The following is a 25433-nucleotide window of genomic DNA, read 5'->3' on the forward strand; positions in this document are numbered from 1 at the left end:
TGCTTTGTCCCCGCAACATCTCCTGCATGAAGCAGCTCCCTCTGTCTAATGGTTGAGCAGCCCTGCAATTGCCACCCCCACTATATTCTCGTGCCCCGATATTGCCAAGCCCCTCTCCAAACTGCTTCTCGTTCCGTTCAACCCCTTAGCAATGCAGGTACCTTGCGGACAATGCCTTCTGTGGGGCCCTCTCTCCACGCCTTGTGGCACGCAGGCAGACTCATGGCGAGGCCGAAATCCGTGATGACGCAGGTCCTGTCCTCCCGCACCAGCACATTCTGGCTGCTCAGGTCTCGGTGTGCCACCCCAGGTTTATACAGGCCTGGTACCAAGACAAAGGGTGTTAGCAGTGGCATGGCTGGTTGAAAGCTCAGGCTTCACCCACCGTGAACTTATCAAGACAATGAGCAGCGGGGAGAAAGCAGAGAGAGGAAGAAACAGAGCACAGGGTTGCATGGGAAAAGGTTTGACCCCCAAGCAGATCTCAGGTAGCAGGAGAGGGGAATTTTCTTTCTCCTAGATGGGCTACTTTCCCAGGTTGACGAGTCCCATCCGACTGTTGTAAGAATCTTAAGGTCCCAAATATAGAATATTCATAAATGCACACATATCTAAATATATGAACTATCAGCGCTGCCCGAGGTCCCAGCTCACAGAAGACCAACGCTGCTTCGTTGTTTAGTATAAAAGTCTTTATTGAAGTTCAGTTCACTTCCACAGCCGCAGCGTGCAGCACTACGTCTCAAACTTTAGACCGCCGAAGCTCCGTCTGAATCTCCTCCCCCCTGACACCAGTTTAAGATTCTAGCCTTACTCCACCTCTTCCTCTGTTCCTTCCTCCTCTGAGTCCGCCTGCCCGTCGGGGTCTCGCCCTTCCTAGACTCTTCTGACGCTGAGTCCCCTGACTCTTCCCCCTCCCTCCGTCGGGCTTTAGGACCTGGCTCCCAATCCGGGTTTTCTGCTGTCCCGCGCGCCTGCACATTTGAACTTGGCGCGCGCGCCCAGCCTCCCACTTTCCTTCTGACCGTTACACTGCTGTCACTGCTCCCTCCTTCGGGGAGGCTAGCTGGACCTGACCTCCCCTCCGTTTCCCCACTTTCCGATGGAGGCGTGGTCAGCCCTGACTCATCTTCTCTCCCCGCTGGAGGAGAGGCTGGTCCTGACACATGTGACTCTTCCCCCCCACTGTGCTCTGGTGGGGGAACTGGTCCTGATCCCCCGCTGCTGCCTTGGGAGTCCCCGCTGGCCCCTTGTTTCTGGTGCGTCCCCCCTGGGACCCCCCCTTGCCCTGACCATCGGCGCCCCCTTCTGGGAATCTTCTGATTCGCTGGAGAAGCTCATGGAATCTCTCGGGTCACTGTCATACTCCCCTACGCTCCCCTCGGATTCCTCTCCTTCGCTCTCTATTTCCTCTCTCCCCTGTGCTTCTGCTCCTGAGCCCCTGACATGAACCATGTTTTTGAAATAGCATGGGAGAGCAATCCTGAAGCCATTTTGACTCTCCCAGTGACCTCAAATATTCCTCTGCAGTAAGGGAGGCAAATGGGGAAAGCCTTCCCATTGTCTTTTTTGCTTTTGTTTTAAGGGCGTATTTGCGTATGAATAGGGTGAGCCTGTGACCTGGATTCAGGAACTAAAATATTAACCATCACAAAAGAATAGCCAGTCTGCCCAGGCAATGCAATCAGTGACCATTATCAGGTATCTTGGCAAGCAGGATTTCTGCTGTAGACCGCCTCCTTCTGTGATGTATGTATGATATTTAGGGGTGGTGGTCTTGGGCTACAGGGTGGGCAATTTCAAAAGTCTATATAAGGGCTTGCACACCATAGTTCAGGGTTCTCCTCCCTCCTGCGTGTGGTGAGTGGGGACCCTGTTGCAACAGTTCCTTTAATAAAGATCAGGCTTACTAGCTGCTTTGCTTCTCAGTACAGTGGTACCTCAGGTTAAGAACTTAATTCGTTTTGGAGGTCCATTCTTAACCTGAAACTGTTCTTAACGTGAGGTACCACTTTAGCTAATGGGGCCTCTTGCCACTGCACAATTTCTGTATTCATCCTGAAGCAAAGTTCTTAACCTGAGGTACTATTTCTGGGTTAGCGGAGTCTGTAACCTGAAACATCTGTAACCTGAAGTGTCTGTAACCCGAGGTACCACTGTATATTCTGGCTGGCCTCTGTTATTTTCTTCTACCAATAGGGAACCCACTTAAGAACTCTATACCGGCTCCAGAATATCCCATAAGGGAAAAGGAGCTGTTTTTCTTACAACGTGACTCTCATTTTCCTCTACAGCTCGTGCAGAAAGCGCCTTCTTGTCCATTGGGCCCACTATTGGTTTTGCTCGCTCCTTCCACTGGAACCTGTCCTTGCATGCAGGGGAATCCCTAACTCACCATTTAAGACCCATCAGTTGCCCTCACCTGGTTTAGCCAGCTAGTCACAGCTGTTCCCACGGGGTGGCTGCTGTCGCTCACAGCTTCTTGGAGCCACAGATTGGAGCCATGAGAACCTTGGTGGACAAACTACCCAGAAGGAGCACAACATGTTCCCCACCAGAGGTACCGCCCCTTCCCATACATCTAAGGAACAATGAAACACATGATGATGATGATGATGATGATGATGATGATGAGCACCCCTGGGCCCACTGCCTCTTACCTTCCTTCCACAGCTCTTTGTGTAAGAAAGCAAGGCCCTTGGCAAGGGAGGACCCTAGCTTGAGAGCGACATCCCAGGAACAAACATGTTGCATGAGGAAATGCCGTAGGGACCCCTGTGAAGAAAGCACCATGCAACTCAATGCACATAAACTAGAGCAGTCCGACAACTGCAAGTGTGTGAGAATTGCAGAACTGAGAAGACTGCTGACTGTGAGAATAAGGCCTTAGCTGGGGACTACTGTACTCCTTTAGAGGAATGCCGGTGGTGCTGTGGTCTAAACCACAGAGCCTAGGGCTTGGTGATCGGAAGGTCGGTGGTTCGAATCCCTGCTCCTGCCAACCTAGCAGTTTGAAAGCACATCAAAGTGCAAGTAGATAAATAGGTACCGCTCCGGCGGGAAGGTAAACGGCGTTTCTGTGCGCTGCTCTGGTTTGCCAGAAGTGGCTTAGTCATGCTGGCCACATGACCTGGAAGCTGTACGCCGGCCAGTAAAACGAGATGAGCGCCACAACCCCAGAGTCGTTTGCAATTGGACCTAAGTCAGGGGTCCCTTTACCTTTACTGTACTCCTTTAACTACTTTCCCTGGCGTGACCCAATACAACTTTGCCTCTTGATCATCTGTTGACATCCCTCCCCCTGCCCGGAGCTACTTCAGGTATGGCTATCCCATGCCCTGTCAGTCGCAAGTTACCGTATTTTTTCGTGCATAACACGCCACCGTGTATAAGTCTTTTTCGAGACTCCAAACTGAGAAAATGGAGGGAGATTGCCCTGAGTTGTTCAGCTTTTTGGGGGGGGGGAGGTTGCCCAGGGTTGCTGAAGGGTGCTTACCCACAGAACTGCCACAGCAAATTGCACATACATTAATGAAGCCACCAACTGTATGCACGCTCACCAAAAGCAGGAGCCAATCGCCCGCCCAATTGCTGCAGCAGCCAGACCTTGCTGCACACACAAAAATGCTGCTGACAACCTCCAGCTCGCGGCAGCTACCAACCGCCTGTCCCACCTCTCCACTATCCGTGTATAAGACGACCCCCAATTTCTAGCATAATTTTTAAAAGAAAAGAAAAAAGCAAGACCTGAGGGCTACAGCAGAGCTGCAGGATTTGACGTTTACAGCACAGAATGAATTACGCATACTAAGGATTTGTCTGCACAACCATACATTCTGCTTCCGACATACAGGCTTTCAGATAATTTGGGGTTCTTGTTTTGGTTTTGTTCTTTCGCAAAACCTTGGAAAGAGAAGAGGGGGTATGAGTGGGGGATTCCTGCTCATGGTTGAAGAGGAGATCCTGGAGCAGATCCTGCTATCCCTACTCATTCTTCTCTGGTATTTGGAATTTCATCAGACACTGCCAACCCATTTCCAAACATTTCCTCATAGTCTTACGGCCTAGAAATGTGATTTTTAGAAAGAGCAAGGTGAGATCCCAATGGGGCTGAATTTTGTCCAGGAGGGATTCCAAACTTCCAACAAGAAGGTAAGCACATAAAATGCACCGTGCTGTGCTTGTAATCAGGCAAATAATGTTTGCGCATTATTACATGCAGGCAAATATTTGCTCCAGACACACATGTATAAATTGCCACTTGTGTGTACCATTGCCTGGGCACAACCTGAATCATATCACTAGTATGGCACTCACCAACGGGTAGAGCGTCAGCACCAGGAGGCCCCCCTGTTCCTTGTGTGGTCCTCCACACCCGGCAGCCACAAGCTGCACAACGTTGTCATGGCTCATCAGCGGGAGGCTGTGCACAGCCCACTCAGATGCAAATTGCCGGTAGCACAAAGCAGGGAAGGCTTTGATGGCCACAGGCTGCTGGCGGAATGTTCCTTGCCACAGCTTGGAGAACTGCCCCTCATGGAGAACCTGTGGGGCAAAAAGAATTTGGGTGAAAGAGCCTTCCCCAACCCGGCGCCCTTCAGATGCTTCCCATCACCCCCATCTGGCATGAGCAATAGTAAGAACCGACCCGGACCTTGCAATCATCATCGGAGGCCCTTCTTTGTGTGCCTCCTCCATGAGAGGTCCATGGGGCAGCAACAAGAGAACGGGCCTTTTCTGTGGTGGCCCCCTAGTTGTGGAATGCTCTCCCCAGGGAGGTTCACTCGGTGCCTTTGTTAGATATTTTTAGGTGCCAGGCAAAAATATTCCTCTTCTCCCAGGCCTTTCTGTGGTGTAGAGCCAGTGTGGTGTAGTGGTCAAGAGTGTTAGACTTGTAATCTGGTGAACCGGGTTCGATTCCCCGCTCCTCCGCATGCAGCTGCTGGGTGACCTTGGGCCAGTCACACTTCTTTGCAGTCTCTCAGCCCCACTCACCTCACAGAGTGTTTGTTGTGGGGAAGGGAAAGGAGAATATTAGCCGCTTTGAGACTCCTTCGGGTAGTGATAAAGCGGGATATCAAATCCAAACTCTTCTTCTTTGCCTAATTAATTAATTATAAACTCGTGTGTGTGTGTTATTGTTTTAGTTTGTTACTGTGCTATGTATTTTTGTGTTTTTATATTGTAAACCACCCTGGGGTCCTTGGATGAAGGGCAGTATAAAAATGTAATATAATAATAATAATAATAATAATAATAATAATAATAATAATAATGCAATACATCTGGAGAGGACCAGTTGGGGGAAGGCTGTGGCAAATTTTAGCATCCACTTCCTAACTCTAAGCACAGCCCTGTTTGTTGTTGTTGTTTAGTCGTGTCTGACTCTTCGTGGCCCCATTGACCAAAGCACACCAGGCACTCCTGTCCTCCACTGCCTCCCACAGTTTGGTCAAACTCATGCTGGTAGCTTCAAGAACACTATCCAACCATCTCGTCCTCTGCCGTCCCCTTCTCCTTGTGCCCTCCATCTTTCCCAACATCAGGGTCTTTTCCAGGGAGTCTTCTCTTCTCATGAGGTGGCCACAGTATTGGAGCCTCAGCTTCAGGATCTGTCCTTCCAGTGAGCACTCAGGGCTGATTTCCTTCATAATGGAGAGGTTTGATCTTCTTGCAGTCCATGGGACTCTCAAGAGTCTCCTCCAGCACCAGAATTCAAAAGCATCAATTCTTCGGCGATCAGCCTTCTTTATGGTCCAGCTCTCACTTCCACACATCACTACTGGGAAAACCGTAGCTTTTACTATACGGACCTTTGTTGGCAAGGTGATGTCTCTGCTTTGCCCTGTATAGCAGATCCCATTATTCTTGTAATGCACAATTTAAGTTCAAAAGCTGTTAATCTGGAAGACATTTCAAAACTGAGAATACCTTGGTTTCTACCCCATGTGATCGTCATCTCACAAACCGTGCAAGCTTCTAGTCTTTGTGGTTAGAGTGGGGAAAGACAGAAGGGCAGCGACCCTCAGGGCATAAATACAAGCTTAACAGCAAAGGCAACCCCTCTCCCCCACTTCCTAGAGAATAATTCTGGGAACTGTAGTTTTTTGCCGGTATTCAGAATTCTGAGTTTAGCCGTTCACAGAATGCCTCCACACAGATGAACCTTAAACTGGATTTTGCTCCAATTAGTTTGCAGCACAACTGTTCACAGTGGTTGGAATATATAATCAGTTTAAAAATGGCTTTCTTCTGCTTTCTGTACCAGATGAACAACTCTCAGACACGGCACAAATAGCACACTAGTCATCAAAGGGTGCTTTCTTTCCTTCCGGGTGTCTGTTGGGACAACACTGCCATCACAAGGCAAGCCTTCTCTTTTGCAATCATGACAAAGAAATACAACAGCAGGGGTGGGGGTGTATGGAGCTACTCTTATGCCATTGATGCGTCAACATTAGATAGATGGATGTCAAACAGGAAGTCGAGGAGAGCCATTATGAGTAAGGCAAATGGACATTCCTCTGGCCCATGTCAGGTTTACATTTGTATTACATTACAAAGCAATTAAGAAAGAGCCCCTTTAACTAAGGCTGCCATATGTCTGGAATTCGTCCATCAATAATGGTGTCCAGGTGGAATTTCCGAAAAGCCGCCAATGTGTCTGGGGATACCCGGGCATATGGCAGCCCATATTGGAAGTGTTGGCCTTTCTCTTGGGCATGGCCGGCCAAGTGGTGCCAAAGAAGGACAAAACTTTTTTCATGTATGCTACAACAGCAGCAAGAATACTCATTGCAAAGTATTGGAAGACGCAAGATCTACCCACTCTGGAAGAATGGCAGATGAAACTGATTGACTGTATGGGATTGGCAGAAATGACGAGCAGAATCCGTGACCAGGGAGAAGAGTCGGCAGAAGAAGACTGGAAAAAATTTAAGGACTATTTACAGAAATATTGTAAAATTAAGGAATGCTGAATGATGTTGGATTGAAATTGAGTGGTTTCTAGCTGTAATGATATAAAGGAACATGGATGGGGGGAAAAAGGGTTTGGATAGAAAATAAGGTGATATGATAAGCTGTAATGCTTTAAGTTAAGGATTTGCTGAACAAATAACCTGAAATGGAATACAAGAAGGGGAGGTATGAGGAGGTCAGAGAAATTTGTTATTGAAAAGTATGTTTTATGAACTATATGTTTTTTTTAATTTCTTTGTTTGTTTTTTGTTTGTATAAAAACTGGAAACTTTAATAAATATCTTTTTAAAAAAAGGAAGTGTTGATTTTTTTGGTGGATTTCTGAAAAAATAGTTATAAAGCTTCAAAAAAAATTAAATGGAGATCTTTCTCTTTCTTTCTTTCTTTCTTTCTTTCTTTCTTTCTTTCTATATCTTTATTGAAAGTATAAAAAGTACATAATTATATGTGCGCTAAACATGGTGAGACGTAAATAAAAGAGAGAGAAAGCAAAAGGGAAACTGAAGGAAAAATAAAGGGGGGGCCTGTATATTTTACAAGCTTGTTATTGTACTTCATCAGATCTTAACCTATGACAGTATTTGTAAGAATAGATTCCAAATGTCACTGAATTTGTCCATGGCAAGCCTGTGTTTATATGCAAGTGGTTCATATGTTGCAAGTTCCAATTCATCGGTATGGGATCCAGCACCGAGGGCCTTCTGGAGGTTCCCTCATTACAAGAAGTGAGGTTACAGGGAACCAGACAGAGGGCCTTCTTGGTAGTGGCGCCCACGCTATGGAATGCCCTCCCTTCAGATGTGAAGGAAATAAGCAGCTATCCTATTTTTAAAAGACATCTGAAGGCAGCCCTGTTTAGGGAAGTTTTTAATATTTAATGCTGTGTTGTTTTTAACACTCGATTGGGAGCCACCCAGAGTGGCGGGGTATAAATAATAAATTATTATTATTATTATTATTAATCAGTCTTTTTGCTGTGGTAAGGGCATGGTGATTGTCTGAATTTTCAGTTTTTGAAAAACGACAACCCTACTTTAACGTCACTTGAAGCAGTTAGGATTGTAAGGAGAAGGCAAAAACGACACAGGTGCGTGTGAGAGATGTAGCAAGGACAGATGCAAAAGAGAACCAGGACCTGCCCACCTATGAAGCAAAGTGAGGCAACTGCCTCAGGCGGCAGGATCCACATGAGCAGCAGATCTGGCCTCCAAGAAATGCATTGTCTGCGCTGCCATGGTGCCAGCAACAGCTGCAATGCACTCTTGGAGGCTGGATCTGCCGTCTCCTCAGTAGTGCTCCTTTCTCTTGGGAAATAGGAGATGCTACTGGTCTGCTCCCAACCTGTTCCTTATGTTTATATTTATTGTTACTGACGTAGATCTTCCCTCATCCCTTCTTCCCCTGTGGGGAGGAGCGCCATTTTGTGTTTCGCCTCAGGTGCCCAAATGCATTGGGCTGCCTCCGAAACCAGGTTGGCGTTTCCCACAGATAAAGCAAGCAAACTAGGGTGACTCTCAGTGGGCCCAGGGTCCCCCACAACTGATACCTGAAGGAACTGGAGATCTGGAAGCTCCTGTGTGGGCAGTTTCCTCTCGGTATTTGGCTCCGAGCTCGTAGTCACCTTGGTGAGCTCACTGCTTTCTTCTGGGCTCAGGAGCACAGCAAGGACTTTCCACTGCCTTAGAACTACAAGGAAAGAAAAATATATTTGCTCCTGCAGCAAAACACGCGTCCCAAAATTATCAAAGTCCTGCACAAATTACGCAGGTGTTCATATGTTTGCCTAATTTGTACTGCTGGTCATGGGGAGAGACGAAGGCAATGAAGAGCCATAATCCCTGGCCACTAGAAATCCTGCTCAGCCTTTCCTCACCCAAACTTGAAATTTCAGTGAGGTATGTAGTGGTTTCGGGACGCGGGCGGCGTTGTGGGTTAAACCACAGAGCCTAGGACTTGCCAATCAGGTCGGCGGTTTGAATCCCTGCGACGGGGTGAGCTCCCGTTGCTTGGTCCCAGCTCCTGCCAACCTAGCACGTCAAAGTGCAAGTAGATAAATAGGTACCGCTCCGGCGGGAAGGTAAACGGCGTTTCTGTGCTCTGCTCTGGTTCACCAGAAGCGGCTTAGTCATGCTGGCCACATGACCTAGAAGCTGTATGCCGGCTCCCTCGGCCAATAAAGCGAGATGAGCACCGCAACCCCAAAGTTGGTCATGACTGGACCTAATGGTCAGGGGTCCCTTTACCTTTATGTAGTTGTTAAAGTGTCAGACTAGGACCTGGGAGCAGCCAAGGTTCAAATCTTCACTTGACCATGAAGCTCACTGGGTGACTTTGGGCCGGTCACTGACTCTCAGCATAACCTACCTCACATGGTATGTACTAAGCTTAGATCCTAGAACAATAGGCAAGTAGGATCCTAGAATGCAACAACTGATTGGCTTGCAGGAAAAGACCAATCAGGCTCCAGGAGGAAGTTAATCAGCCTATTAGGCTGGTAGGATCGTAGAATGCAACAACTGATTGGCCTGCAGGAAAAGACCAATCAGGCCCCAGGAAGGAAGCAGAATCAGCCAATCAGACGGGACTCATTGTGTAAATAATGTATATAAAAGCCTGAGGTTTGGGGGCAATTAAATCACTGTTTTACAAGCTGCAATAAAGAGCATGAAATCACTACAGGATTCCGAGTATATTTCAGGGTTGTTGTGGGAATTAAAAGGGGATGGGGAGAATCACACACCCCACCTTGAGCTCCTCAGAGAAAAAGGTGGGGCATAATAAATAATAAATACAATCAGGGCTTTTTTTCAGCCAGAACTCACAGGAACTCAGTTCCAGCACCTCTCAGGTGGGCGCCACTGCCTTTACAAGACAACAAGTTCACGGTGAGTTCTGGCACCTCTTTTTCTAGAAAAATAGCCACGAATACAATGCATTGCTCCCATATCTTGGCTACTTTTAAAGGATCACATTTGGTGAAGTCTTGGCTTGTGGCTGCTACATGAGAGTGTGTTTGCTTCTCAGAAATAAACTATACACACATACCCATTCCTAATGTAATGCCTGTAATAGTAACAAGCACAGCGTGTGAGAGATCCTTTGAGAGGATCTAAGTGCGACAGTGTTCGGGATCGTGCCAGGTTCCAGATTCTGTGGAAGCCTTCGTATGTACTGTATTTTTTGCCCTATAGGGCGCACCTAGTTTTTTTGGGGGGGGAAATAAAGGGGGAAAATTATTTTTCCCCCCCCAGGCGCGGGGCTGGGGCAGGGGAAGCCCGAGCTTCCCCTGACCCCAGCCCCCAGAACAGGCTGCTATCCGCAAGCCTTGGAAACTCTCCAGGCTTGCGGATATCTGCCCGAAGCCCGGGGTGCGCTGCTCAGCGCACCCCAGGCTTCGAGGTGCAGGCTGCTGTCCGCAAGCCTAGGGAGCCCGGTGGGAACTTCCGCAGGCTCCCAAGGCTTGCGGATAGCTTCCTGAAGCCTGGAGAGCGAGAGGGGTCCGTGCGCACCGACCCCTCTCGCTCTCCAGGCTTCAGCGAAAGCCTGCATTCGCCCCATAGGACGCACACACATTTCCCCTTCATTTTTGGAGGGGAAAAAGTGTGTCCCATAGGGCGAAAAATACGGTATGTTTGTACACACAGAACTCCTCTCCGCATGGATAGCGGAGTCAGGGCTGGTCAGCACTCCCTACTGGTCTAGTCAGCACCGCCCTGCTCCTGCCTCTCTAAATAAGAACACCAGAACAGCTGCTGGATCAGGCCAATAGTCCACGTAATCCATAGTGTTCTCATGGTGGCCAACCAAAAGCCTGTGGAAAACCCACAAGCAGGATCCAAGCGTTCTGCTGGCATCCAGTGGCACAGTCGTACCTTGGTTCTAAAACACCTTGGTTCTCAAACGCTGAAAACCCGGAAGTGTTCTGGTTTTCAAACGTTTCTCAGAAGCCGAACGTCCGATGCAGCTGTCGGCTATTGTTTCCGGGGCGTCTGTACCAATCAGAAGCTGCGCCTTGGTTTTCAAACATTTTGGAAGTCAAATGGACTTCTGCAACGGATTAAGTTTGGCGCTTTTGTTTTTGCTATTTATTTTGCGTTTTTGAGGCTTTTTCGGTTAATTTGTTTTTGTGACTGACTGATTGATTGATTGATTGTGTGACTGCAGAAATGGATAAAAGCGCTCCCCCCCCATCCAAACAATGACTATCATCAGTGCAGGTAGAAGAAGAAGAGAAGAGGAGTTTGGATTTGATATCCCGCCTTTCACTCCCTTTAAGGAGTCTCAAAGCGGCTAACATTCTCCTTTCCCTTCCTCCCCCACAACAAACACTCTGTGAGGTGAGTGGGGCTGAGAGACTTCAGAGAAGTGTGACTGTCCCAAGGTCACCCAGCAGTTGCATGCGGAGGAGCGGAGACGCGAACCCGGTTCCCCAGATCACGAGACTACCGCTCTTAACCACTACACCACACTGGCTCTAATAAAAAAAGTTTGATTTTAATTTTTATCATCTACAATACTGTGTTATTTATTTTATAGTACAGTACTTTGATTATTGCTTTCATTTTATGGCTCAATGGTCTCGCTAGATAGTAAAATTCATGTTAAATTGCTGTTTTAGGGGTTGTTTTTAAAAGCATGGAACGGATTAATCCGTTTTGTATTATTTTCTATGGGAAAGCGTGCCTTGGTTTTGGAATGCTTTGGTTTTGGAATGGACTTCCGGAATGGATTAAGTTTGAGAACCAAGGTACCACTGTATTCAGAAGCATTGTGCTGCCTCCCATAGACTTCTCTTCCATGCGTTTGCCTCATTCTCTTTTAAAGCCATCCAAGTTGGGAGTCATCACTGCCTCTCCTGCGGGTGGGAGTTCCATAGTTAAGCCATGTGTTGTGTGATAGGAATTTTATGGTCTTAGATATATGGTAATGTTCATAAGCGTACCAACCAAGCACGTACATAGATCAGCACAGGAAGATCGACCTGGAACCATTTTGATTCCTAAACTGAGCAAATGTTTTCTCTGCAAGGTCAAAGTGGGAAACCTCCCATTGTCTCTTTCCTCACAAATCCTGTCTTAAGGGCACATTTAAGATATGAATAGGGTGTGAGCCTGTGACCTGGCCCAGGAACTAAGTATTTATCATTACAAAAGACTGGCCAGGCTCCCCAGGCAATCCAATCAAGTAACCTGCCAGACAGGAGATAAACAACGACAGGAGAAAAACAACATTCAAATTTCTGTTTTAGACCGCCTTTTTTGTGATGTAGGTATGATGTATCTGAGGGGTGGTCTTAGGTTACACCCCTTCTGTGATGTATGTATGATGTTTCTGGGGGTGGTCTTGATGTAGAGGGTGGCAATTTCAAAAGCCTTTATAAGGCCTTGCGCGCCATTTTTCTGGGCTCCTCCTCTCTCCTGGGGGTGAGGGCAGCACCCTGTTGCAACAGATAATAAAGATCAGGCTTACTAGCTGCTTTGCTTCTCAATATTCTCTGGTTGGCCTCTGTTATTCTCTCCTACCAATAGGGAACCTATGTAAGGACTCTATATGGGCTCTTATCCAGTCCATATCACTAGCCCAATCTGCATCACTACCCAGAAGACAGCAAAACAGAAGTCACTGTTTGCATGCTTGGAGAGAGCTGGCTGGAGGTAGTGCAAGGCCAGTGGGTTTGGGGGGTCATCATCGGAGCCCCTGCTGAGATTTGGGCATCGGCTGGTGCCCAGCAATGCTGACTCCTGGCGCTCGTTCTGTGCGTTTGGGTTTTCTATGCAAGGCAAGCAGAGAGTCCGCTGTTGCCGTTCTCTGAGCAGCCTGCAGATGTGCTCCCTTCTTCCCTCGCCTCTAGCTGAATGTTGCTGTGTAGCAACCCTTATTGCAAATGATATACAATGAATTGAAGAAAATGTTCCATTTAACATTTGTTTAAAAACCTGAGGCATTTTTGTTGGGGATCGTAGGGAAAAACCTGCCAAAAAAGTTGAAAAACATTTTCATGTATGCGACAAAGGAGTTCTGGTAGCACAAGGATGGAAGACTGAAGAAACCCCAACTAAAGAATCATGGCAAGAAAAATTGACGGACTATGCAGAACTGGCAAAATTGACATATAAGCCACGGGACAAGGATAACTGTGATTTTAAGAATTAATGGGAACCTTTCGCAAAGTATCTGAAGACGCAACAAAGCGAACTGGACTCCTTGGCAGGTTTTGAATAAACATTCACAATTTTTTTACTGATAATAATCAGCTAAACAGTTTGAGGATCTAGACAACTTTGTAACATGCAGAAAATAGCATTATTGGAGAAACCAAAGACTGGAACTGAGGGAAGTGGGGGTGGGGGGTTCTGTGGGGGGGGAGGGGGGAGGGGGGAGGGGGGAGGGAGGAAAAATGGGGGGGAAATAAGGATATGTTTTTGGATAATATGTTTTGTTATAACTTTGAATAAAAAAATAAAAAAATAAAAAGCAAATGCCTTGCCCCACCCCCACCCCAAAGTCACAATACCTAGAAACGCCAGACAGCCCAGGAAGAGCAGAAGAATGCAGGAGGTAATGATCCAGATGTTCCCGCTGGGCAGTGACGCAGCTGCAGAGATAAGAGGGGAAGGTGATCACAAACATCTCCACTGCAGTGGGAGAATCGGTTCAGCGCGTTCCACATTTCGGAGGAGGAGGTAGGAGAACAATCTCTTGCAAACCCCTTTCCCAGAGTATGCACTCCCAAGCCTCTTGGCTCCAAGCCTTGGGCTTGGATCCCACCAGCCACTCCTCCCTCCCTCCAGGTGCTCGCGGGCCTCTGGCGTGTCCTTCTCCAAGACCTCTCTGCCCAACCCTGGCATCAGCTTCCCTCCATCTCCACGGCACTTTCCTCTGATGTTTTAATTAAAATTAAAATTGGGCAGGGGGGGAAAGGACATCTCCCACTCCATAGACAGCCCCCTTCTCATCTCGACAGCCAACATTCCTGCATCCTCCCTGTTGCCTTCCCACTTTTGAAGGCCTTGATGTGGTAACTGCATTGCTCTGGCAGGGAGAACCAGGAAAGGCAATCGCTGCAACACTTTGTGCAAACTTGTGCAAAAGAAGCAACAGCGCAAGGCCCTTACACATTCTGTCTGGGGCTAGCGGGAGTTGCGCATGGCCCCAGATCGCTGGAAGGGACCTGCTAGCAAAGGCTGCAATCGATTGTAAAGCTTCGCGAGGGCAGGGGCCGGCCTTTTCCTTACGCTATTCTGCAAAGAGTAGAACATACACCAGGGGTCAGCAAACTTTTTCAGCAGGGGGCCGGTCCACTGTCCCTCAGACCTTGTGGGGGGCCGGACTATACAGTGGTACCGCGGGTTACATACATTTCAGGTTACAGACTCCGCTAACCCAGAAATAGTGCTTCAGGTTAAGAACTTTGCTTCAGGATGAGAACAGAAATCGTGCTCCGGCGGCGCGGCAGCAGCAGGAGGCCCCATTAGCTGAAGTGGTGCTTCAGGTTAAGAACGGTTTCAGGTTAAGTACGGACCTCCGGAACGAATTAAGTACTTAACCTGAGGTTCCACTGTATTTTGGAGAGGAAAAAATGAACGAATTCCTATGCCCCACAAATAACGCAGAGATGCATTTTAAATAAAAGCACACATTCTACTCATGTAAAAACACCAGGCAGGCCCAACAAATAACCAGAGATGCATTTTAAATAAAAGCACACATTCTACTCATGTAAAAACACCAGGCAAGCCCCACAAATAACCAGAGATGCATTTTAAATAAAAGCACACATTCTACTCATGTAAAAACACACTGATTCCCAGACCGCCTGCGGGCCGGATTTAGAAGGCGATTGGGCCGGATCCAGCCCCTGGGCCTTAGTTTGCCTACCCATGATGTACACTGTATAAAATAAAATGCAGCCTGGGTTGCACTCTGCAAAGCTATCTTCAGTTTCGCAAAGCAATGCTTAGTTTGTTTCCTTTCTTTATCTGGCCAAGGCCTAGTGTAGCACTCGTGAGGGGAAAAGAGTGTCCTGTGTAGTCTAGTTTCTCTGAGGGAACATGGCTGTTTTCTTTTCTCATTCTTTTGTCTCTGGGGATGTTTGCAAAACAGATTGCTTTCAGCAAAGCTATACTGCCAAGACAAGAGAGCCAGGTTCAGTTCCTCCCTCAGCCATGACACTCAGAGGATGGTTTGGGGTCAAATCTCAGCCTAAGCCAGGGGTGAGCAAAATGTCAGTCTGCTGCTGACATATTTCAGGGTGATTCATGGCCAGTGCTTTTTTTCTATGAAAAAATGTTTAGGGGTACTCTCATTTTGACTCAAGAAAACCACCACTTTATAGTTCAAATTGGGGGACATAAATACAGTAACTGGACAAAAGTACAAAGATTCACAAAATGTTTAGGGGTATGCGTACCTCTACGTACCCCCCGAAAAAAAGCACTGTTCGTAGTAGTAACTGTTTCTGCACTCCCAATTGTTTAACAATAGCAACAACGAAATGATTGTTTTCCCCCCAGAATTAGGTGGCTGAAAGGCAGAAAAAACGGGAAGTGGGAGCAGGAGTGGTTTGTGTGTGAAAGGGCTGGGAGGTAATGTCTGGTTGCAAAAACAAATTCCTGGGCTGAGCATGTGTTGTGAGACACCTTAATTCTAAGCATGCAGAGCTCCCCTGTTCCATCGTTTTGCTTCTGTGACTGGTTAGTGGGTTTAAGAGCTTTAGTAAAACAAAAACAAAATGTAGGTACGTCAAGCCTGAAATCTGCCTACTCCTGGCTGAACCCACTTCACAAGGTTGTTGTGAGGATAACCATCCGCCTGCTTTGTATCCTGCTGCCTGAGGCAGGATACACTTCACCTGGCCTCATGGCTGGGCCGACCCAACCATGGTTCTAGGTTCTAAGACTCAGGCTTAGAATGTGTGCTCCTGTTGTGCTTAGCCATAGACACCCCTGTGCTTCCAGCGCTAGAAAACCAGAGAATTAGAGCCAGTTCTGCCCTCCCTTCCATGTGAACCCCCATATGGGTTCAGGACATTTCTAGGAGGAGATGTTTTGGAAGGGAGCCCTAGTCCTGCAATCTGATGGTTCCCATCGGAGCAAGCAGCTCCTGCTTCTCCAAATTGTATTTATCGGTCTGACTCAGAAATGTGGTGTGCTCCCTCCCTGCGAGACTCTCAAGGTCTTTGCTGAGTGAGTGGGTCACCCCCCACCCCTGATATGCAGGAGTGCACCTGTGGGTGGGATGTGGGAGGGGAGACACAACTTTTCTCACAGGGGTTTGGAGAAAGCCTGGGCAGGAAACAGCAGCGAAAAGAAAAGAGAACAGTGAAGTAGGAAGAAAAGACATGGGAAGGGAATACAGTGGTACCTCGGGTTACATACGCTTCAGGTTACAGACGCTTCAGGTTACAGACTCCGCTAACCCAGAAATAGTACCTCGGGTTAAGAACTTTGCTTCAGGATGAGAACAGAAATCGTGCTCCGGCGGCACAGTGGCAGTGGGAGGCCCCATTAGCTAAAGTGGTGCTTCAGGTTAAGAACAGTTTCAGGTTAAGAACGGACCTCCAGAACGACTTAAGTTCTTAACCCGAGGTACCACTGTATTAGGGATGTGGGTGGCGCTGTGGCTTAAACCACAGAGCCTAGGACTTGCCGATCAGAAGGTCGGCGGTTCGAATCCCCGCAACGGGGTGAGCTCCCGTTGCTTGGTCCCTGCTCCTGCCAACCTAGCAGTTCGAAAGCACGTCAAAGTGCAAGTAGATAAATAGGTACCGCTCTAGCGGGAAGGTAAATGGCCTTTCCGTGCGCTGCTCTGGTTCGCCAGAAGTGGCTTAGTCATGCTGGCCACATGACCCGGAAGCTGTACACCAGCTCCCTCGGCCAATGAAGCGAGATGAGCGCCGCAACTCCAGAGTCAGTCACGACTGGATCTAATGGTCAGGGGTCCCTTACTTCACCACTGTATTAGAGTTACACCCCTATGGTTACAATCCTAACTTCTCCAAAAGAATCCCAGGAACTGTAGCTACAATGCCAAGCATCCTTAACAAAGTATGTTGCCCAGATTTTTTTGTAGGGTACACAATGTGCTTTAATGCATGTTGCTAGGATTGTGCTATTAGTTTCTATTCTAGGGTTGCTATACATCCGGAATTTAAATGATAGAAGTAGTATTTGGGTGGGGGGACTGGGAAAACTGGGGAAATGTCTGAATTCCCCCCCCCCCGCCCAAAAAAAAGCTCAGCAACTTTTCTCCAAAAAAGCTTCTTTTGTGCCCGGATTTCTCTCACTTTAATGGTCCTAACATTTGCCGCTCAGTTGCAATCCATGCCCTGCCTCCTTCTCCTCCTTCTCTCGACTCCCAGGCATCCCCAAACTCAGCCCTCCAGTTGTTTTGGGACTACAGTTCCCATCATCCTTGACCACTGGTCCTGTTAGCTAGGGATGATGGGAGTTGTAGTCCCAAAACAGCTGGAGGGCCGAGTTTGGGTGTGCCTCTTCTATCCTGTGGCTCCCCAGCGACCCCTGACCCCATAGACCTCCTTACCCTTCCTCTTTCGAGGCCCGACATGGCTGATGTTAGCATTACACAAATCAGATCTGCACCTACAGGACAAAGTAACCGTTTTGGCATCCTCAGAAGATCGAGACTCACAGGCTGCAGAATCGCAGGCATCTTTTTCACTGATCCAGCAACCTGGATGGGCAGAAGACAGGGAGAGGAGGGAGTTCAGATAAACAGTTTAATCAGGGGAACATCACATCTCCGTAACCTTGAGAGCTAGATTCCAGGCAGACCCTCCTTGTATGCCAGTTTTATCAGCTTTGTTTGCATAGTTTAAATGTTATTTTGTTTTTCTGCTTTTCACGAATTTGCAAGTGCTATAAATTTAACAGATAAACATGGAAAGGGGGAAAAACTACATTAGAAGCAGCAGCATACAAATAAGAGAACAATGAGAAGGAAAAGGGGCTTCAAATTCAGCCTGCAGGTCCTTCAGTGTCTTAAAAATATATATGCCACTATGAAATTAACACCGTAGAAAATAGGAAAGGGACCAAGAGACAACAGCTTCTTCAAGGCTATCCCGGGAAGTCTATAATTGTGCTGGGATTTGAATTCAGGATCTGATTTCCACCGTTCCTCCCATTTCCCCCAGCCAATCCTCACTTAGTCCTTGTGGGACCTGGGGTCCTCCCCCCACATATTTTGTAGGGACTAGAATTCAAATATGATGATAAATTGAATTTTTGCCTCTCGGTCCTATATACCTGAAAGAGCGTCTCCACCCCCATCATTCAGCCCGGACACTGAGATCCAGCGCCGAGGGCCTTCTGGCGGTTCCCTCATTGTGAGAAGTGAGGTTACAGGGAACCAGACAGAGGGCCTTCTCGGTAGCGGCACCCACCCTGTGGAACACCCTCCCTTCAGATGTGAAGGAAATAAGCAGCTATCTTCTCTTTAAAAGACATCTGAAGGCAGCCCTGTTCAGGGAAGTTTTTAATATTTAATGCTGTATTGTTTTTAACACTTGATTGGAAGCCGCCCAGAGTGGCTGGGGAAACTCAGCCAGATGGTCGGGGTATAAATAATAAATTATTATTATTATTATTATTATTATTATTATTATTATTATTATTATTATTAACCATTGGCCCATATCCTGATTCTCGCCCTGCATTTGGACACTGCACTGTGGGCATGCGTCTCTCATCTCCAAGCATCCACACTGGTTTGCCCTGAATTAGTGCCCAGCCCACACTAAGCCCTGGACTTGAAAGAACCCATAGCAGCGTTCTCTGGAAACCAACAGCCCAGGGCCAAAGAGCTGGGTGCAAAGTTGTGCTCAATATCAGTCTCCCCTGAGCTACTGTTCCACATTCCTTGGGTTGCTGCCAGGGCCAGCCCAGGTAGATAATGTGCCCCCCCCTTTTTACCCTGGGGATAACTGAAGACTTATAAATAAGTAAGTACAGTGGTACCTCGGGTTACATACGCTTCAGGTTACACACTCCACTAAGCCAGAAATAGTGCTTCAGGTTAAGAACTTTGCTTCAGGATAAGAACAGAAATCGGGCTCCAGCGGCATAGCAGCAGCGGGAGGCCTCATTAGCTAAAGTGGTGCTTCAGGTTAAGAACAGTTTCAGGTTAAGTACGGACCTCCGAAACGAATTAAGTACTTAACCCGAGGTACCACTGTATATAAATAATTTTCACAAAAGTTACGGTGACAAATACCGTATTTTTTGCTCTACAAGACTCACTTTTTCCTTCCTAAAAAGTAAGGGGAAATATGTGTGCATCTTATGGAGTGAATGCCGGCTGCGCAGCGATCCCTCTTGCTGTTCTGGCTTCTGGGATTCAGAATATTTTTTTTCTTGTTTTCCTCCTCCAAAAACTAGGTGTGTCTTATGGTCTGGTGCGTCTTATAGAGCGAAAAATACAGTAATTTTATTTCAAGGCTTGAACCGTATCTGCATATAAAGACAGAATGGAAAATATAACTATACAATAGTGCTTTTTAAAAATACATAGAGAAAATGATTATTTTAAGTATTTACATTTAAAAATGCTTTCCTAGCTTTCTTTTCTGCAAATTCTTGAATTACACAGGAAAAATCAAGCAACTTCGCCTTGAATATGCTGACCGAGGTCCCCTTTGGAATCGGAGGCCCAGGCCAAGTGGCCCATATGGCCCCCCCTCTTTCTGGGCCTGGTTGCTGCTGGCCCACAGCCTGCAAAATCTGCCTGTACTTTTAAAATGTGTTGGGGAGGAGGGGGGGATAATTGGGTGGTTCTTGTTCCTATTATGCATTTTGTGTTTTAATCCTGTTATTTTATCTTGTGAACTGCCCTAGATCTGTGGGTATAGGATGGTATACAAATTAAATCAATCAATCAATCAATCAATCAATTATAGCAATAGTAATAATACTTTCACTACTGCTGCCCCCAATGGATGCTAACAAATAACAAAACTAAAAAAAGCTCAGCAACTTTGGTGCCCCCTAAAAAGAACAAAAATCCTGGCTACACCCATGTTCCTCACTGGCCCTATTTTGCATTCTGTATATTTTTGCTTGGCTGGAATGTGCCCTTGAACTCTGATAGTGCTTTTTGCTTCTCTGGATGGAGGAAGAGAAGAGAGACAGAGAGTAGTACAGTGGTACCTCAGGTTAAGAACTTAATTCGTTCTGGAGGTTCGTTCTTAACCTGAAACTGTTCTTAACCTGAAGTACCACTTTTGCTAATGGGGTCTACAGCTGCCGCCGCACGATTTCTGTTCTCATCCTGAAGCAATGTTCTTAACCCAAGGTACTATTTCTGGGTTAGCGGAGTCTGTAACCTGAAGCGTCTGTAACCCGAGGTACCACTACAGTAGTCTACTGAAAAAAGATGTAGAGGGGTACCTCGGTTTCAGAACAGTTCAGTTTAAGAATAATTTGGTTTACAAACTCCGCAACTGGAAATAATGTTCCGGTTTGAGAATTTTACCTCAGTCTAAGAACAGAACCCAAACAGTGTAAGGGCACCGGCGGCAGGAGGCCTTATTAGGGAAAGTGCACCTCAGTTTAAGAACGGACTTCCAGAATGGATTAAGTTGGTAAACCGAGGTACCACTGTAATTCGCACCTAGTGCTTTGCCCACCGATTGTCTCTGGCCCCACTCACTACTAGCATGTGGCCCTTGGAAGGCTGCCTAGCAAGAAATGTGGCCCTCAGTTACCCAGCCCTGACGCAAGGTTTTCCTTCAGGCCTGCTCTCCCTCACCTGCCATCAGCTTTAGGGAGATGCCCCTCTTTCCTTGCAACGGCTCTCAACCTGTGGGTCCCCAGATGTTGTTGGACTACAACTCCCATCATCCCTAGCTAGCAAGGCCAGAGCTCAGGGTTGATGGGAGTTGTAGTCCAACAACATCTGGGGAGCCACAGGTTGGGAACCGCTGCGAGTCACATGCTCTCCTTAACATCCTTGGGAAGCCTGGGGTTGTGGGGTGTTTTTTTGCAGAGTTGAGCAGGAGAACATCACAGCCTACTGTATTTTTCGCTCTATAGGGCGCACCTGACCATAGGGCGCACCTACTTTTCAGAGGGGGAAATCAAGGGGGGGGAATGAACCCCCCCCCAGCTCTGGGAGCAGCGGACAGGCTGCGCGCAGCCTGTGCGCTTCTCCCAGACCTTTTCCCTGCTTTTGCGGGAGGTGGGGGAATTCCCCCATCTCCCGCAAATGCCCACAGGAGCCGCGCACCCTTTAAGGAGCACACGGCTCCTGCGGGCTTTTCGACCAGGAGGGAGAAGGGACTGACACGGCCAGTCAGTCGCTTCTCCCTCCTCGGGGAAAAGCCTCAAAGAGGTCAGGGAGCAGCACAAAGGCGGCGCGCCTCCTTCCTGCTGCCCCCCGAGCTTGTGGGGTTCGCGTTGGCTTCGCGTTGCTATTGCTGAAGCCAAGGAGCCTGCATTCGCTCCATAGGACGCACACACATTTCCCCTTAATTTTTGGAGGGGAAAAAATGCGTCCTATAGAGCGAAAAATACGGTAACTAGCCGAGGAGCGAAAGCAGGTGGGATTCTGTGGTGAGGAAGGGAATGCCAGGCTTCCAGCGGGGGGGGGGGGGAGGGGGGAGACTGGTGAGCTCTCACTCCGAGCCACAGGTAGTTGCACGTGTGGCAACGAAAAGGTTCCTCTCCTGGCCGAACTGCAGGAGGAAAGGTGGGAGTTGCTGCTTTTTTGGTACACGCTCGCGCAAGGTGCACTCTGACCTCATCTTCCTCGTCTCTCCCCATAGCAACCGCCAGCTCCTCAGCCCTCTCTGGAAGGGAGGGAAGAAGGGTCAGCGTGTGTGAGAACGCTGGCCGGGAGCTTTCTCTTCGTCTTTTAAAACTTCGCTTTTATCTTTTCAAACAGCTACAATGAGGGACTAAAGGCTTGCAGCGATACATTTCATAAGCTGGGGTCTGACATATGTTGGCTGGGAGTGATTTCTAACGCAAACGCCCCCAGCTATCTGTTCTCCACCAGTTTTTTTCTTCTCTCTCATATTCTGAAGAAGGAAGGAAGTGTGGCAGAGTGGTTAAAGTGCTGGACTACAGCAGAGGAGAATCCAACTTCAAATTCTCACTCAGCCCTGAAGCTCAGTGGGTAACCTTCAGCCAGTCACTATCTCTTAGCCCATAACAGGGTTGTTGTGAAGATAAAACGGGGCAGCTGAAGAAAAATGATGTTCTTGGAAAATAATGGGATGGAAAATGCAATAAATAAATAAATGAGGGCTCCAAGTGATCATTGGGCAGATCCACACCACACTTTGAAGGCTCCATTCAAAGCGCATGACTTCCCATAAATATTCATGGGAACTGTAGTTTTCCCTCCCCCCTCCCCAGCACCCTTAACAAACTACAGTTCACAGGATGTATTGGGGGAAGCCACATGCTTTAAATGTGCGTTGAATGTGCATTAAATGTGTGGTGAAGTGCAACTCTTTCTGAGCATGACGTGGTTCAAGCACAGTTTGTTTTGGGAAGCCTAGGTACCAAAATCACCACACAATGTAAAACTGAATACGCAGGAAATGTTTGGCATGCTTGTAAGGTAAAGGGACCCCTGACCATTAGGTCCAGTCGTGACCGACTCTGGGGTTGCGGCGCTCCTCTCGCTTTATTGGCCGAGGGAGCCGGCATACAGCTTCCGGGTCATGTGGCTAGCATGTCTAAGCCGCTTCTGGCGAACCAGAGCAGCGCACGGAAATGCCGTTTACCTTCCCGCTGAAGCGGTACCTATTTATCTACGGCACTCATCTCGCTTTATTGGCTGAGGGAGCCGGCATACAGCTTCGAGGTCATGTGGCTAGCATGTCTAAGCCGCTTCTGGCGAACCAGAGCAGCGCACGGAAATGCCGTTTACCTTCCTGCTGAAGTGGTACCTATTTATCTACGGCGCTCATCTCGCTTTATTGGCCGAGGGAGCCGGCATACAGCTTCCGGGTCATGTGGCTAGCATGTCTAAGCCGCTTCTGGCGAACCAGAGCAGCGCACGGAAATGCCGTTTACCTTCCCACTGAAGTGGTACCTATTTATCTACTTGCACTTTGACGTGCTTTAGAACTGCTAGGTTGGCAGGAGCAGGGACCGAGCAACGGGTGCTTACCCCATTGCGGGGATTCAAACCGCCGACTTTCTGATGGGCAAGCCCTAGGCTCTGTGGTTTAACCCACAGCACCACCCATGTCCCTGTTCATGGAAGCCTAGGTACCAAAATCACCACACAATATAAAACTGAATACACAGGAAACGTTTGGCATGCTTGTAACCTGCCATATGTCAGGGTGGGTGAGTCCAGACAAGCATGTATACAAATTGAAAAATACTTTTCACATTTTTAGTTAATCTGAAGGCTCTGCCTTAGCCCCTCAGCTGTGTTCAGTTGCACTGACAAGCCGTTATGTGACAGTACTCATTCCTACATTGGATACTTTGGCTGAGATTCCTGCTTTGCAGGGGGTTGGACTAGATCACCCATGGGATCCCTTCCAACTCTACAGTTCTATGATTTCATATCTTCTCACTTATTATCAAGCAGAGCACTTCGACCGGGTGGTGGTGAAAGCAATTCACTCATTCGGCTGCAAATCATCCAGCAAATGAGACATTGGATGATGAATGTGCTTGCAAATCAGCCAGTAGAATCTACCGTGTACACACAGAAACAGGCTCCATACACACCATACATTTGAAGTGCATTCCCCAACCCAAGACACCTGGAAATTGTAGTTTTACACACAGACCCGAGCTACAGTTCCCAGCACCCAGCCACAGAGCTATGGTGCAGAGCTGTTCCTCCACTAGCCCCTCAACCCCTTCTCCAACAAATCAACCTGGGAAATCCATCAAACCAGATTATCCCGGAAGCAGAAGGCAGCACACCCCTCTGAAGTCACTATAAAAACTCTCAGATCATTTGTGCTACAGTCCATGCTGCAAGGAATCACTTTTGATGAATCTCCGTGCCTTTTAATTTGGAAGAAATCAACAGCAGCGAGTAGAGGCTGCTGCTCAGTTTCTCCCTTTCTCATGGTGCTAATTTCCCAGGCTTCATTTCCACACCAATATATTTCTGCTTGAACATTCAGTCTAGCACAGTAGTTTTTAAGGGGTGGCAGGGAAGAGATCCTGCATTAGGGACACTCAGGTATACTTGATGACCCTTTGATCTCTCTCTTACAGGCTTATGGATCTAGAGATGAAATGTGTGCATCCCTGGGGAAGGCTGTAGCTCAATGATAAGAGCATCTGCTTTTCTTGCAAGTCCTGGGTTCTGTTCCCAGGATTTCCAGGTAAGACTGGGTGAGAACCGTGTCTGAAATCATGGAGAGCTTCTGCCAGGCAGTATAGACAATACTGAACCAAATGGACTCATAATCGGACATGGCATAAAGGAAACCCCTTTGTTCTAAGCTTGTAGAGTCCCCATCATCTCATTCCTATGCAGCAGAGTCCTTGTCTCTAAAATCTACGTGCTCTAAAATCCCACCTCCCTCCCGAAATCATGTGAGCTTTGGGCGTTCCGTCTTCCTGCCAAACCACCACATCCCATCCTGCCTCCTTTCCCACCTGACCCCCTAAGGAAGAATTGTAGCAGCTCCTCCTTCCACCTTTGGTCCTCACCTTGCAACTTGGCTTGGAGATGTCCTTGGGTCAGGTTCCAGATACCAAAGCAGCACTGGTTGTGAGGGCACTGGATGGTTCTGTTGTGGCCGTCCTCCGAAATTAAGCCCTTGAGATGCTCCATGCCTTCCATCAGGGCATTAGATCCATAGGAGACGCAGCTGCGGTTTTTACTCAGGGCACTGTTGCTCACCGTTTGGCATCTCAGTAGTATTAGCCAGGCAGACAATCTCCAAAGCAGCCTGCAGGGCCCCATCTACCCTCCAAGAGCACCTGAACTGGATATGCAAACCTAGCTTGCCCGCCTAGGAGTTCCTCCTCCGGGCCCAGGTGGGAAGGACTTGGCTGGCTTCAGCGTGTGGGATGGGGCTGGTTGCTGTCAGCGAGTGACCGCAAGCGCTGAAGCAGGCGAGGGAGGCAGCACATCTAGGCAAGGAGGGACAAGACAGATTTCCAGTGGGTCTGCCTTCATGCCTAAGCAGATTGGGTATAATAGCTTCCAATGCCACCATACAAAAACACCTCCCACGAGACAGCAAAACAACTCCCTGCAAACTCCAGGAGGGAGATCTTAGGTGCCCCCCTAAGCAGCTCAAGGACAGAGTTTCAGATTTGAAGAATATTGTTATGGGAGGAGGGGGAGAGACAAGGAGGTTTGAAGTGGGTGGAGCAAGATTCTCAGCAATATTCATTCAAGGTCCATTCGAATGGGTATGTTCAACATCAAACTGAATATGTGCAAAAGCACTCGGCACTGCATGTCGAGATACTGTTGGGGTCATTTTTGTGCTTTCT

The 25433-nt window shown here is 47.9% G+C and overlaps 1 protein-coding gene across 2 annotated transcripts in view; it reads right to left on the minus strand.

The window, feature by feature from the left end:
* Window positions 1-25090, minus strand: part of AMHR2 (anti-Mullerian hormone receptor type 2) — a 35854-nt gene extending 10764 nt beyond the window's left edge. The window contains exons 1-7 of one of the 2 annotated variants that reach the window (XM_053374327.1): window positions 24639-25090; window positions 17587-17673; window positions 13496-13576; window positions 8528-8667; window positions 4318-4545; window positions 2661-2775; window positions 162-322 (exon numbers count right to left, since the gene is read on the minus strand). In XM_053374327.1, the coding sequence (XP_053230302.1) occupies window positions 162-322; window positions 2661-2775; window positions 4318-4545; window positions 8528-8667; window positions 13496-13576; window positions 17587-17673; window positions 24639-24894 (1068 nt within the window). In that variant the 5' untranslated portion in view covers window positions 24895-25090. Of the gene's footprint in view, window positions 1-161; window positions 323-2660; window positions 2776-4317; window positions 4546-8527; window positions 8668-13495; window positions 13577-17523; window positions 17674-24638 lie in introns of both variants that reach the window. The other variant, XM_053374322.1, reaches the window with a different exon arrangement.
* Window positions 25091-25433: the final 343 nt, after the last annotated feature.

The sequence above is a fragment of the Podarcis raffonei genome, chromosome 2 (genome assembly GCF_027172205.1).
Source record: "Podarcis raffonei isolate rPodRaf1 chromosome 2, rPodRaf1.pri, whole genome shotgun sequence".
NCBI classification, from domain to species: Eukaryota; Metazoa; Chordata; class Lepidosauria; order Squamata; family Lacertidae; genus Podarcis; species Podarcis raffonei.